Source organism: Canis aureus, chromosome 27 (genome assembly GCF_053574225.1).
Source record: "Canis aureus isolate CA01 chromosome 27, VMU_Caureus_v.1.0, whole genome shotgun sequence".
NCBI lineage: Eukaryota > Metazoa > Chordata > Mammalia > Carnivora > Canidae > Canis > Canis aureus.
The window spans coordinates 42023670-42037651 of NC_135637.1; the positions used below are offsets into that span (position 1 = coordinate 42023670).

Below are 13982 nucleotides of genomic sequence, written 5' to 3' on the forward strand. Positions count from 1 at the left end.
CTTTTTTTTTTTTTTTTTAAGATTTTATTTATTTATTTGAAAGAAAGAGAGAGAGCATGGCTGGCGGGGGTGAGGTGGGGAGACAGAGAAGCAGGCTCCCTGCTGAGGCCCAAGACCCCAGGTTCATAATCTGAGTCCTAAGCAGATGTTTAATCCACTGAGCCACCCAGGTGCTCCACACCATGTGAAATTCCATCTGCCTCTTTTTCAATATCTTCTTTCCTCCAGTTGAGAGCTCCCTCTAAATACTCCAGGAGCTGGAGGGGAGAAGTGGGCTTCTCCAGCCACATTCTGCTGGAGCTGGAGCAGCTGGGTTGTCACTTGCTGGTTTCCTTTTCCCTCTGTGGGAGAGATCACCTCCACTGGACCTACCAGCCTCTTTCAGTGTCTCCTTGAAGGAGAGGTGGATCCGGGAATGTTTTTCTTACTGACTCTGCTACAATCAATTTTTTACTTCCTTCCATTCCTCCTCGTCTTCCTCCTCCTCCTCCTCCTCCTTCTCCTTTTTTTTTTTTTTTTTTTTTTTTCTTTTTCTCTCCAGTGATATGCTGGAGTCTCCCTTTGGGAAGACTAAGCTTCTATAGAGTCTCCCTTGTGCATGACTGCCAGCCCAGGACTGAACTCACTCCATTTTTTCCCCATAACAGGGAGAGGGCCTAGGCAGTGGTTTCTGACTCCACTGGTTCCACAGCCCGTGGGGGATTTGTCTGTACCTCACTGCCTGCACTGGTGGGTGAGGTTTCTCATTTTATACATGTTAACATTCTCTTATTTTTAAATATCAACACAACTATTTTCTAAGCCCAAAAGAAATGAGTCTCATCATTGGAGACATGGTCATGAAGGCAAAAAAGAACATTTGAAATTAAAAAGGAGAGAATATCCATCCTTATATGTGAACAGTGAATTGTGATTAGTGGTTGATTATTTTGAAAAATCTTAATGATAATAATGCTCTCAAGTCTCCTAAATGGACAGGTAAGTGCCATTTAACTTTGATGGAAGCTGGTGTTTGGGGGATTCATGTTAATGATCCACTCAGTCAAAAATCAGAGTTTTTTTTTTTTTTTTTAATGCCTGCAGGCATTTTGCTGCATTCTGGCATCATAGCAAAGAATCAAAGCAGATACTCTTTGTTCTCATGAAACTTGCAATCTACTATAAGTGATCCTAATATTCCCCCTTTTGAGATAAAAGGTACTGTGGGTTGTTGTCAGAAAAATATTAGCCACAGGCTGACACGTTTCTCTTTCATGCTGTAGTTCCCCCAGCACATGGATTTATATTAACAATCTAACCAAATTCTATGTATTTACAGGGGATTCTCCTGGTTTCCCAACCAGTGGGTTACTATAAATATAATTATATGCCTTACTCACATGTTAAAACTCACACAAGACATTTCCCTCTCCTATACCAGGAGCATTTGTGCCATTCCCGAATGACTATGTCGCAGTATTAAGAAAGGCCATCTTCCCAGAGCCTAATTTTAGCTAGTAGTCAATAATTTAAACACTAAAATTTCAGTTAAAGATGGACATACTATAGGAAGGAATGCTAATTCATGTTAGTACCTCAAATACAACCTAATATCTCAAAATATTAATTTAAGCAGCATGCTTTTATAAAACTAAAGCCCAAAAGATGATATATGAAGCTTTCTAAAAAAAAAACAAACAAACAAAAAGAGAAAACTATAAGAATGTTTATAGTTTTTTATAGTTTCCTATCAATGTTTCATTCATTCACAATGCTAAAGTAAGGATTTCTAATCTAGAAATGCATAATGTGGGCACCTAAATTGGGATTATATGGGAAGATAAAAAATGATCCCTTAATTCAATTCCAAATTGCTGATATTTAGTTTCCTCCAAGTCAGATATCATTTTAGTTGTTTTGCCTCAACTTAAAAAAAAAAAAAAAAGCAAGAAGTAGCATTAGGAAAAGAAAGAAAAGGATGGAGAAACACAATATTTTGTGAGGCTTAGCTGGCATTTTGAAACAAATTGAAATCAAATAATTAATTACTTCTCTTCTGGGACTCACCACAGATTTCCAAAAAACAAATGGATTTAAGTGACAAGAGCCTGTTCATCGTGGGACATCATTTTAGAGATATCAAGACTCGAGGTATCAAAAGAATATTCAAATAATAGAAATAAAACATTCATTTTCATAATTGCTACTTGTCACAGCATGGAAACCTGGTAGAGGTATTAACTGCTCATTAGAAACATAAAAAACAGAAGAAACAGCCTTGCTTATAACAGTGCTGCATAGAGCTTATGTACTACAAAGAAATCTTAAACTGACTGTTTCTAAGATTCCAGACAAAGTCTCGAGGGTAGCAACTAAATTATTCATTTTATTTTTAATTTGTTTTGAATTCATTTATAACCTTTAGTCTGTTGCCAGTAAGAGCTCTTACATTGCTAAATAAACACTTTGAAGGATAGTAAATGAACCCTGTAGAGAAACTTGGGAGGATAATTTGCTTTGCACACCTCGACTGGTAGCTCTTCCTTTCCTAGGTAAAACCATTTTAAGAAGTAATCCCTTTAACAAAACACATGTGCAAAAATTCAAATACCTGTTTTGTAGATTTGTAAATTTGCAAAAGCAATCAAACAAGAAGAAAAATACTCGCAAAAGCAAGACCAGGGAAAAGAAGATTGTCTTGGAAAGAGTGTTGTTTCCAGCTTGTCCTGAGTTAAGAAGGAATGTTCAGTGCTAAGCAGCTAGCACTTGAGACCTAAGAATTAAGAATTACTGGATGGCAAAATGTGGAACCTAGAAAATAAATATAAGAAATGATAACGCACCCACCCCCAAAAAACAAACAAACCAAACCAAAAAAAAAAAAAAAAAAAAACAAAATCCAAAAACAACAGAAACAATAAACCAAAGAAATAAAAACAAAAACAATCCCAAAACCAAAAAAACTTGCTTCGGTCACCAGTGGCAATTACTGTGAGCAGATTAACAAGAAAGCACCTTTATTGTATTAGCATATCTACACGTTCTGTTTAATAATCTTATATGTAATTCAACCATGCTGAATCTAGCATAATGAGGCATAGCTGTGACGATCCCCCAAATCTTTTATGATTGAAGACAACTAAGAGATTCATTTTTTTTATTTGTTCTAAGGAATAAACTATGTACCATTTGCTTAAACTGCGTCCTGTGATACAGATCTAAAGACTAGCTCTAGTGCATCCTTCACAGTCTTAGGAAGTAGCTCTCGATGAAGGGATACTGAGCCCTTTCATGCTCACTAATCCACATAGCACACTTACAAGCACATGTAATTCCAGTTAGAAATACACGACATTTGAACATTTGTCTTGAAAACTGCCATCGGGGTTATTTTAAGTCTAAGAAATGTCTCGTATCATCCAGGTTACTGTTTCATAACCTCCACAATGTCCATTGCTCTATCCAGAAATCAGAGTACTTACCACTTCAGATTCCCAAGTCCTAACAGAGAAGAAAGCCCAAAGCCCTGCTGTCTCAGTAACAATCAATAATCTAGTGGCCAATATTTGATCATAAGGAACGGAAGAAATCAAAGGACCATGCATGACTCAGGGAAATTTAGGAAGAAAAGTCTTTGGGGTGCAATTAAGCCTAAGGAGAGATCCCATGTGGAAGAACAGATGTGGACATTTTTAGAAGGGCTCTGGGCAGACAATATCCCCAGGAATTAAACTTTGGTGCTTCTTCTCTCCTAAAGTTCCTAAATAATTTCCATCAGTGACTCACTCCCTGATTAAATTAAAATCATGTAACCTAAGTGTGAAGAGTGCCCTGGAGACACAGAGAAAATCCAAAGCTAAGTCCCCTTCTGGATGGTGCTTCTCCCATGTAGCAGAACCTGTCTTTTACATCATCCTAACTCAATTTTCTCAACTTTGTTGCCTAAATTAAAAGTCCAGATATCAGTGGCCACACACAGGTGTGTTTTGTTTGGCTTATAAAGGCAAACAAAATTTAAATGAGAATGACATCTTAAATATACAGAATTCCCTATTCTTCTGACAAAAATTAAAAAAATTAAAAAAATTTAAAAATGGAGGGTCTTCTTTTCTGCATGGGTACAAGTGAATAGAAACTGATACACTTCCCCTCCTCGTTCTTACCGGCCACCCCTGGCCCATGGCCTGAATTCCAATAGTCTAGGCAAATAAAATCAATACCATCTTCTGCCATTTGCCTAATGTCTTAGAAATTAGACACTCTATAGAAAAAAAAGGCTCATGATAACAGCATCATTTGGGATTGTGTTTGTATGAGTATGACACAATTCAATTCTATATAATTCAGATTTATTAAACATGTGATTAAAATAAAGGATTTAAACAACAAGGAAAAATACAATTAGAATAGATTTTTTTTCCTTAAAGGTACTTTTCACCTCCTTAGAGCCCAGGGGTTATTTTCCACTAATCTTCTCATCATTGTTAATAACATTAGCATTCTGAAATTTAAACAGTAAATGATGGGCTGCTAGCTTTCACAGAGTTGCCTTCCTCATACCAAGTGTCCTGGCTTGCTGGCTTTTCTGAAGTCCATTTACTTTGTGCATTTCTCCCACCCTCTGTTTTAAGGTCCTTCCAGCAACCCCACTGCATATCCGGTGCTAGTCAACAAACAAGCAAAGAAAGATCATTAATGGGCTGCAATGTACGATTTAATGTCAATAGAATTCTAGCTAACTTGAGGAAATAAGTAACAACCTATTTCCTTAATGCTTAGTAACTTTTCTATTTACTTATCATTTCACGGTTACATATACAGGAGGTTTGCAGCTGCTGACCTTTTAGAAAATGACTCTAGCACAAATGAAAAGAAGTAGGATGCATCACTGCATAGATAGCTTCACCAGAAATGAGCAGAGCCAAATTGTTTTCTCTTATGACAGTTGTCTGATAGGCACAATAAAAAGAGGATTAAAATACATGAGGAATTGGACATGATTTTTTTTTTTTTTACATCAACATAGGTCTGACATTGGCAAATGCATTTTGGATAGTTTTCATTGAACTCTTTCATAATTTATGGAAAAAAATCTCTTTCCTCATATCTGGGTACATCTTACACTGGAAATAGCTCAGAATGACTTGATGAAGACTGGAGAAAGGAAACAATAAGATGACAATAAAGAAATCCGTGACCATGACTTCGGTCCTATGCAACATTTACCAGCAATCTAGCCAGACAACCACTAATGTCATATAAAATATATAATGTCTTTGGCAGTTAAGAATCAAGTTAGAATGTTATAAATTATAGAACAAAAGAAAATATTTTCCTATTTATCCAGAAAACACAAAAGTGCCATATTTGGCTAAAATCAATTGCTTGATGTCATCATTGATCATACTTCATAACTCCATAGAAAGTATTAGTCTTACTTCAAGATTTGATAAGCTCATGCAGTCATCTGTTAATTTACCCTAATCTTTGCAGAATTTCTATCATTGCTACAGTTGCTATGTTTCATAGTATACAGTATGTAATTGGCTGTAAAAACCCATATTTTCTTTTGTTTTATTTTTTTTATTTCTAAAGATTTTATTTATTTATTCATGAGAGACACAGAGAGAAGCAGAGACATAGGCGGAGGGAGAAGCAGACTCCCTGCAGGGAGCCCTATGTGGGACCCAATCCTAGGACCCCGGGATCATGACCTGAGCCAAAGGCAGATGTGCAACCACTGAGCCACCAAAGCATCCCTCTTTTGCTTGTTTTAAATGTACCTTTTAATTTTTCCATAGTTCAGATATAGAATTATCCTGGGATCTGGTGATGAAGACATCAAAGAAAGAGATAAACACCGTTTACATTAGCAATGAGACCACAGTGCACAAAAGAGATGGGGTAAAATGCCTACATAAAGTGGTGGTTTAAAACAAACTTTTCAAACTAGCCCTCTCATAAGACATAATCACTAAATTCTTCCCTTGTTTTCATGAGTAAACCTCTATACAACTTTTCAAAACGTAGTATCTTAGAAGGCATCTTGTAATTCAGATTTTTTTAATATGTACGTGATTTACGTAGGCAATACTCAGTTATTATGTCCCTTATCTGAATTAACCAAATAGTTATTTATCATAGAACTGAGAGAGAGACAGAGACAGAGACAGAGACAGACAGGAACAGTGAGACAGATAATTAAATCTAGGGACATATAAAACCACCGTTCCAGTTTTGGCACTCTGAAATAAGCCAAGGAAAGGCCCAGCTAAGAATTGCAATGTTTAACAACATTTCTTTAAATATTTACACAAGCCAAGGAATCTATCTATGAAAACAAGTATTGAAACATCTTGCATCTACTAGGCAGTCCCAGGAGTCATGGCTTCTAGGGAGTCTCTCGCTTTTCCTGAAAAGAACACAGTCATCCCAGCTGCCTGACACCTGCCATCTAGGTTCCTCAGTAGGTTCTCTCTCTCGTGAATATCTCCTGCACTCTCACATCTGTGGTTCTCTTCAGCTTCTACCGTGGGCTATTCTATAAAGAGTCTACTCTTTTTCTTCTGATCGTAAAAACCTTCAGCCAGTTTAGATTCTTTGGTTTTTATAGAATGAAAAAGAATGAGTAAAAATAGATAAAATGGATGAGGGTGGTTCTGGACACTTGGATGTCAAAGATTTTCATCACATCACACTTGGTTTAAACTTTGGGAATTTTCATTAAAACATGTTAGTTACTCGAAGATTTTTTTTTCTGTCCATGAGTGCAAGACCTCTTTTACTAGGCATGTGTGCAATTCCACTTGGGATCGTTTGGAGGTGTGCAGAGTGGAGTCTGACTAATTCTTTCCTATTAACTAAAGTATATGTAATTGACAGTCATAAGGGAAAAAAAAAACAAAACATCAACATATAAATATAACCTCCTCTTCCTCCAAGTCTAGTAGTTTGGGAAATGGAAGGAAAAGAATTCTGAGGAACTTGAATACCCCTCCTACCATAACTGTTTCAAGTGAAGGACCAATCTCTCCATCCCTTCTATCCCTCCCCTAACTACATACTTGGATTAAGCAGTTCTGGGGAAGGATCAACCAACTAAAGTCATCACTCCCATGTTTTACCTCCTCCACCTTCCAGGAAGCATGTAGGGATCTATAAAATCCTCAACCTCACTAATACCCTGGCTGTGGAATGTTCCCTGAGAACCAAAAGGGAACTTCCTCATTAAGTCATCTGTGGCTTTCTTTGTTGGCTGCTACTTTCAAACTCTAGAGACCTAGACCATTTTATTACACTATACCCCAAAATAAATTCAAAGTGGATTAAAGACCTAAATATGAGACCCAAAACCATAAAATTCCTAGAAAAGAACACAGGCAATAATTTCTCTGACATCCTCTGTGGCAACATATTTCTAGATATGTCTTCTAGGCCAAGGGAACTAAAAGCAAAAATAAAGTATTGGGACTACATCAAAAGGAAAACCTTCTACACATGAAGGAAATAATCAAAAAAAAAAAAAAAACAGAAAGACAACCTACTGAATGAGAGAAGATATTTGTAAATAATATATCCAATACAGTGTAGTATCCAAAATACTTAAAAAATCCAATTAAAAAATAGGCAGAAGATATAAGCAGACATTTATCCCAAGAAGGCATCCAGATGGCCAACACACACATGAAAAGATGGTCACCATAATTCATCATCAGGGAAATGCAAACTAAAACCACAATAAGGTATCAGCTGATATGCATCAGAATGGCTAAAATAAACACATACACGTGCGCGTGCACACACACACACACACACACACAAGAAACAACAGATGTTGGCGAGGGTGTGGAGGAAAAGGAACCCTCATGCACTATTGGTGGGGATTAAAACTGATGCAGCCATAGTAGGAAACGGTATGGGGATTGCTCAAAAAATGAAAAATAGAATTACCATGTGATTCAGCACGTGGATTAATATTTCACTATTGACTCTCTACCCAAAGAATACCAAAATGTTAATTCAAAAAGACAAATGCACCTGTGTGTTTACTGCATAGTTCAAATACAGAAGTAACCCAAGTGTGCCCTGATGGATGACATAAAGATGTGGTATACATACAATGGGATATTCCTCAGCCATAAAAAAATGATGGATCTAGAGAGTTTAATGCTAAGTGAAATAAGTCAGAGAAAGATAAATACCATATGATTTCACTCATGTGGAATTTAGGAAACCAACAAGCAAACAAAAGAAACAAAAAAAATCACTCTTATTTGTAGAGAACACACTGATGGTTGGCAGAGGGAAAGAGGCTGCGAGGATGGGTTAAATTGATGGTGGGAATTAACATTATTTTGATGAGTCCTGAGTAATGTATAAAAGAGCTAAATATCCCCTGAATCTAATATAACTATATGTTAATTATACTATTTTTAAATTATTTTTTTAAAAGCACCCCTCCATGTCTTTTATGGTTTAACAGCTCTTTCCTTTTCACACTGAATTTGTCTGGATATACCAGTTTATCCATTCACTTACTAAAGGACACCTAGGTCACTTCCAAGTTTCATAAATCAGAGATAAAGTTGTTATAAACAACCACGTGTAGGCTTTTGTGTGGACATAAGTTTTCCAGAAGGGATTTTTAGATACTTTCATTTTACTGAACAAGAGACTACGTCCTAGGTCTGTTTCTCTGTATGTGTTCTCCTCTCTAAATGTAATTACACACTGAAAAGTTTCTACATACGGGCTCGTGAGTCTTCAGGTGGTTGGTCAGGAGCCACTGTGTGTCTATTTATGTGTTGACTTTCCATCCTTAAAACATAAGCTGATTTTCCAACAGTTTTGAAGAAAATGAACTCCTGGTTCAGATCACGGGTGAGATAACGAATCTGTTATCAGTATGCTATTGAGAATAATGATCAAAGAGGGGAAGCATCTAATAGGGCCCAGACTCACAAAGAAGTTTATGGATCTCCACCGGTTACAGTTTTAATTCTTTCACATATACATGTCTATGCAGATGCATTTAGCATAAATGCTAAGTATTTGAATGTACACATTTACAAAGAGGAAGTGTTCCCATCCCATAGAGTCTAAAAATTATGAATTATGTAGATGAGTGTGACAAATAACGGACATTATATAAATGTACTACAATATAAGAAAATGAAGTATAATTAAAAAAAAAAAAAAAAAACCTAAGCTATTGGGCAGCCCTGAGTGGCTCAGTGGTTTAGTGCCACCTTCAGCCCAGGGTGTGGTCCTGGAGACCCAGGATCGAGTCCCACATCAGGCTCACTGCATGGAGCCTGCTTCTCCCTCTGCCTGTGTCTCTGCCTCTCTCTCTCTCTCTCTGCGTCTCTCATGAATAAATAAATAAAATCTTAAAAAAAAACCTAAGCTATTAAAAGCTGTACTTTAGTGGGTGATCTACTTTAGTAGATTATTTACCTATAGACATCAATAAAGTAAACCAAAGGCAAGTTGACATGCAATGAACTTACTATCTTGGCTTAATAAAGGATTTGCTCTGCCTTATTTTTTTTTTTAAGATTTTACTTATTTTATTTGAGAGAGAGAGAAAGCACACAAGCGGTGGGGAGGGGCAGAGGGAGAAGGAGACAGAGAGAATCTCAAGCAGACTCCATATTGAGTGTAGAGCCTGATGGGGGGGCTCTAATTCATGACTCTGAGATCATGACCTGATCCAAAACCAAGAGTTGGATGCTTAACCAATGGAGCCACCTAGGCACTCCTCTGCCTTTCTTTTAAGAAGTCCCAGAACCTTTAAAATTGATGTGTATTTTATTGGTAAAATTAATATCCCCCTTTATTACAACCAATTAAAAGATTCAGAGAAAGAGAAATTAAGAGCGTTTAAGAGCAGGGTCAGAATTAACGGTCTTATTGGAAGTTTCATAGATTGCTTGAAGAAAAATATGAAACACATTTTCATGCATTGCTTCCTTCAGATTTTCAAGACAAGGATGACTGCACACTACATTATAATCTCTGGCAGAGGTTCACTTGATCATCATATTTTTAGAAACTTAATGTAAAATAAAAATGCAAACATTTAGTCTCTAGACAAGTATTTATATTTCTCAACTCAAACGAATTTGGCAGGATGTTGAGGAGTTGGCAGTTTCTACAAAATATGCCAATTAAAGAACACAACGTTACTACACTGTATCATGTCACATTCTTCTAAAACACAAATATTGAACGTTTACCACATGCACCATAAAGCACTCTATGGCATATCTCTGCAGAGCTCCTGGTCCTTTGAAAAGTGGGATGCATCATAACAAGGAGGTAAAATATCATCATTACTGTGGATATTATCACCTGTTTGGCAAAACAAGCCTTGTATAGCATCACATACTAAAACAAAATTATTTAGCAAGAACTGTTTTAGTTTAACTCTACTTATAGGTTCAAGTTAAGTCGTGAACAATAAAGAAACTAAAATAGAGAGTGTGGCCTTCAATCATTTTTTATTTTCTTTTTAGTCTCTGCTTAAAAATTCAAACTATCTTCCTTATAGAACATTTAGAAAATACAGATTTGTTTTTGAAATATAGATTTGTATTTGAAAAATAGTTAATGATAGATAAACCACAATTTTCTACATGTGGGACAGAAAATTTTCTGTATTTTTTTCATTTTCTGTAGACCCACATGAAATTTACTTCCAATTTATCCAAATGCTTCATAATAACTTGTTAACTGTATATGCTTTCATGCTCAGTGAAGACTGGCTTTTTTAAAAAAGATTTTATTGGGCAGCCCGTGTGGCTCAGTGGTTTAGCGCTGCCTTCAGCCCAGGGTGTGATCCTGGAGACCTGGGATTGAGTCCCACATCAGGCTCCCTGCATGGAGCCTTCTTCTCCCTCTGCCTGTGTCTCTGCCTCATGCTCACTCTCTCTCTCATAAATAAATAAAATCTTAAAAAAAAAAAAGATTTTATTTATTTGTTTGTTTGGGAGAGAGCACTTGAGAGAGTGAGCATGGGGTGAAGAAGGGCAGAATGAGAAGCAGACTCCCTGCTGAGTGGGGAGCCTGGCAGTGGGGCTCAATCCCAGGATCCTGATATCACGACCTGAGCTGAAGGCTTAATAGACTGAGCCACCCAGGCACCCTTACCTCGCTCTTTAAAAAATAATGAGAACACCCAAGTTTTTGTGATTTTTTTTAATGTTGCTAAAATTTATTATAGATAACTAATTTTGTTTAAACAGAGGCCACAATGCTATGGACATTTTTGTCTGATTCCAAAGCATATGCAGGAAGAAAAAAAAAAAAGCCAACTCTTCTAAGGAGTAAAGGAATGCCTCTAAACACTGCACAATAAAGGTATCACATATGTCATACAAGCCTTCAAAATATATGTAGGTTAAATTCCAGGAAAAAAAAATAACATTCTCTAATAATCTGCTTGATGTCATTTCTTTTAAAATTATATATATATACACACACATATATATGTATATATATATAATTGTATAACTTTTATATATCTTATAAATTTTATATATAATATATATTATATATTTATATATAAATATATAATAATATATATTATATATTTATATATAAATTATATATTATATATAATTTATTTGTATTTTATATTATATAAATATATGATTATATAATTATATATAATATATAAGTATATATTATATATAATTTATATAACTATATATTATATATGTATATATAATACATATAAATTATATATTATGTATAATTTATTTGTATTTTATAAATTTTTATGTATTTTATGAATTTTATATATCATATAAAACTCTAAGACAGACTTTTTCAAACAGATGGAAAGCACAAATGGAACAGACCCAATGGAAGGTCCATTACAGAATTCATAGACAAACTGAGCCTTAGAGCACACTCGCACACTTAGAGTATTTTGAAGTAGAAACAAGGAGTCCAGAGATACCATTTACTGCAGCCTAACAGAAGAGAAGAATCTGTGAACGCTTTCACATTAAAGATAAAAGAGGCTAGGAGAGAGTTGTAGAACAAAGCACCAATTGTATTTATTTTGGTTTTGATAAGGAAAAGGACTTCTTGAAGAATGTAATATGGATTCGGTATTAGTTGCTAATTATGCCAGACAACCTGTACCAACACTCGAGCTTCTTCCTCTGCTCTCAGGCCTGTTGTCAGGTTCTCTGTTCCCAAGAATTTTCAGTTTTCCCATCAACCACCCCCAAATCACCATGCCTAGGGGCTATGGGGCTTAATCCTCACCAGGTTGCCACCAGTGTAGGCTGGTGGTGGAAGGCTTACCTTCAGTCCGCTTCTTCTGGAGGAATGCAGTGTGTCCTACTCAGGTGACTAGATGTTTGCATGAGAGTCAACTCAACCTATTGACAAAGAACAGCCCCTGCCATATCTGGATGTACTCCTGGACTGACCCTGGGTAAAATATTCCTTTTACAATCAAGAGCAAACAACCTTTCTAGTCACAGAGAAGGTTCTTGCATATTATCCAGGTAAAGCATTTCCAGCATATGGCCTAATTTAAACTCCAACAGGGAAGACGTTAAGGGAGTACTCTTTGTGTATTTGGGTTTCAGCCTTCACTTCCACACGTAACAGATCTAGGATTAAAAGGAGAAATCCCTCTCAGCCAAGTCGTTGGGAAAACACGAAGCTCACTTACCATTCCGACTCTCTTCATCGATAGCAACTATGGTCGCTGGCGGTCCTCCCCTAGCTAGTTTGCAATCTAAAGAGAGAAAACAACCAAAGGTAAGAAGGAACGACCACAGGGACTCACCCTGAGATGAAATTCATAGAGATACGTGTTGATGCTTAAAAAAGCAAAATCCTACCATCAAATCAATATGAATCATTACTTTACTTTGAATATTTTTTTTAACCTAAAGACATGTTCATGAGAACCACAAAGATTCCTTACAATGTCATAACACAATCACTTTGTACACCACAAAACTACTCGAATCTTACTGAGAAAACACCAGCACAGACCACTGGAGAGCAGAGGTCCTTCAGGACAGAGATAATGGGATGGTAATTTAACCCAAAGAAATAACATAAAGGAATGATTAACAAGGATAAATTGTAATTAAAGCTTCACAACAGAAACAAACATAATTGGACTTTAATTGTGATAAAGGGTCTAATTAAAGGGAGTGAATAGAATTTTAATAATGTTCTAAAGAGAATAAAACAAAGACAGACAAGCAATGTTCATGAGGTTGTTTGGCATTTTTATTTTTGTCATCTTACCCTCATATTGCCAGTCTGGAGTCAAAAGTATAGAGTCATCAATGGAAGCAGATCAGAAAAATGGAAGAAAGAAAGGAAGAAAGAATATATGTATATATTTAGTGTGGATTGAAAGATATAAATAGCACTATATAACAACAGATACATCACATAATGACTTGTGGAAAAGAAATACATAGAAACCTTCTATCAGATTTTCCCATCCTAATGTCATATTAACAATTAACTTGATAATACATGTCATTAGCGTCTCCAAACTTTATTATGGATAGACTTGAAAATACTATAAAGCCCATTTATATGTTTCCTGTGAAAAGGTAAATACAAAATCCTTGTGAACAGTCTATCATCCCTCGGTCGAACGAGCCTTAAGGATAGTGCCTGCCAATCGCTGCTAATACCTTGTCAAGAATCTCATGATGATGAACATATAAATAGTACAATGAGCTATAGTATCCATAATAATTAACCTGTGAAGGCTTGGCCTGCGAGATGTCAAATGTACACTTCTGAGGCATAAAGTGACCCCCAAGGAGGTATCCTCAGTGAGCCTGATGGGGTCGTGTGATGCAGCTCCATGTCCATGGCACACTCCCTGCGGCTGCAGCATAAACCAGATTTGCTTAAAGCCACCCAGGTACGTGTGTTATTTGGAAGATCCCAAGTTTATTTATTCATGCATTCATTTGTTCATTCACTCATTCGAATCCTATTTATTA

General features: G+C 36.2%; 1 protein-coding gene across 2 annotated transcripts in view; it reads right to left on the reverse strand.

The window, feature by feature from the left end:
- The window catches only part of PCDH15 (protocadherin related 15), an 869139-nt gene that overhangs the window by 611741 nt on the left and 243416 nt on the right, over positions 1-13982 (reverse strand). For both annotated transcript variants that reach the window (XM_077874888.1, XM_077874887.1), the window contains exons 3-4: positions 13264-13278; positions 12674-12739 (exon numbers count right to left, since the gene is read on the reverse strand). In XM_077874888.1, coding sequence (XP_077731014.1) covers positions 12674-12739; positions 13264-13278 — 81 coding nt within the window. The remainder of the gene's footprint in view (positions 1-12673; positions 12740-13263; positions 13279-13982) is intronic.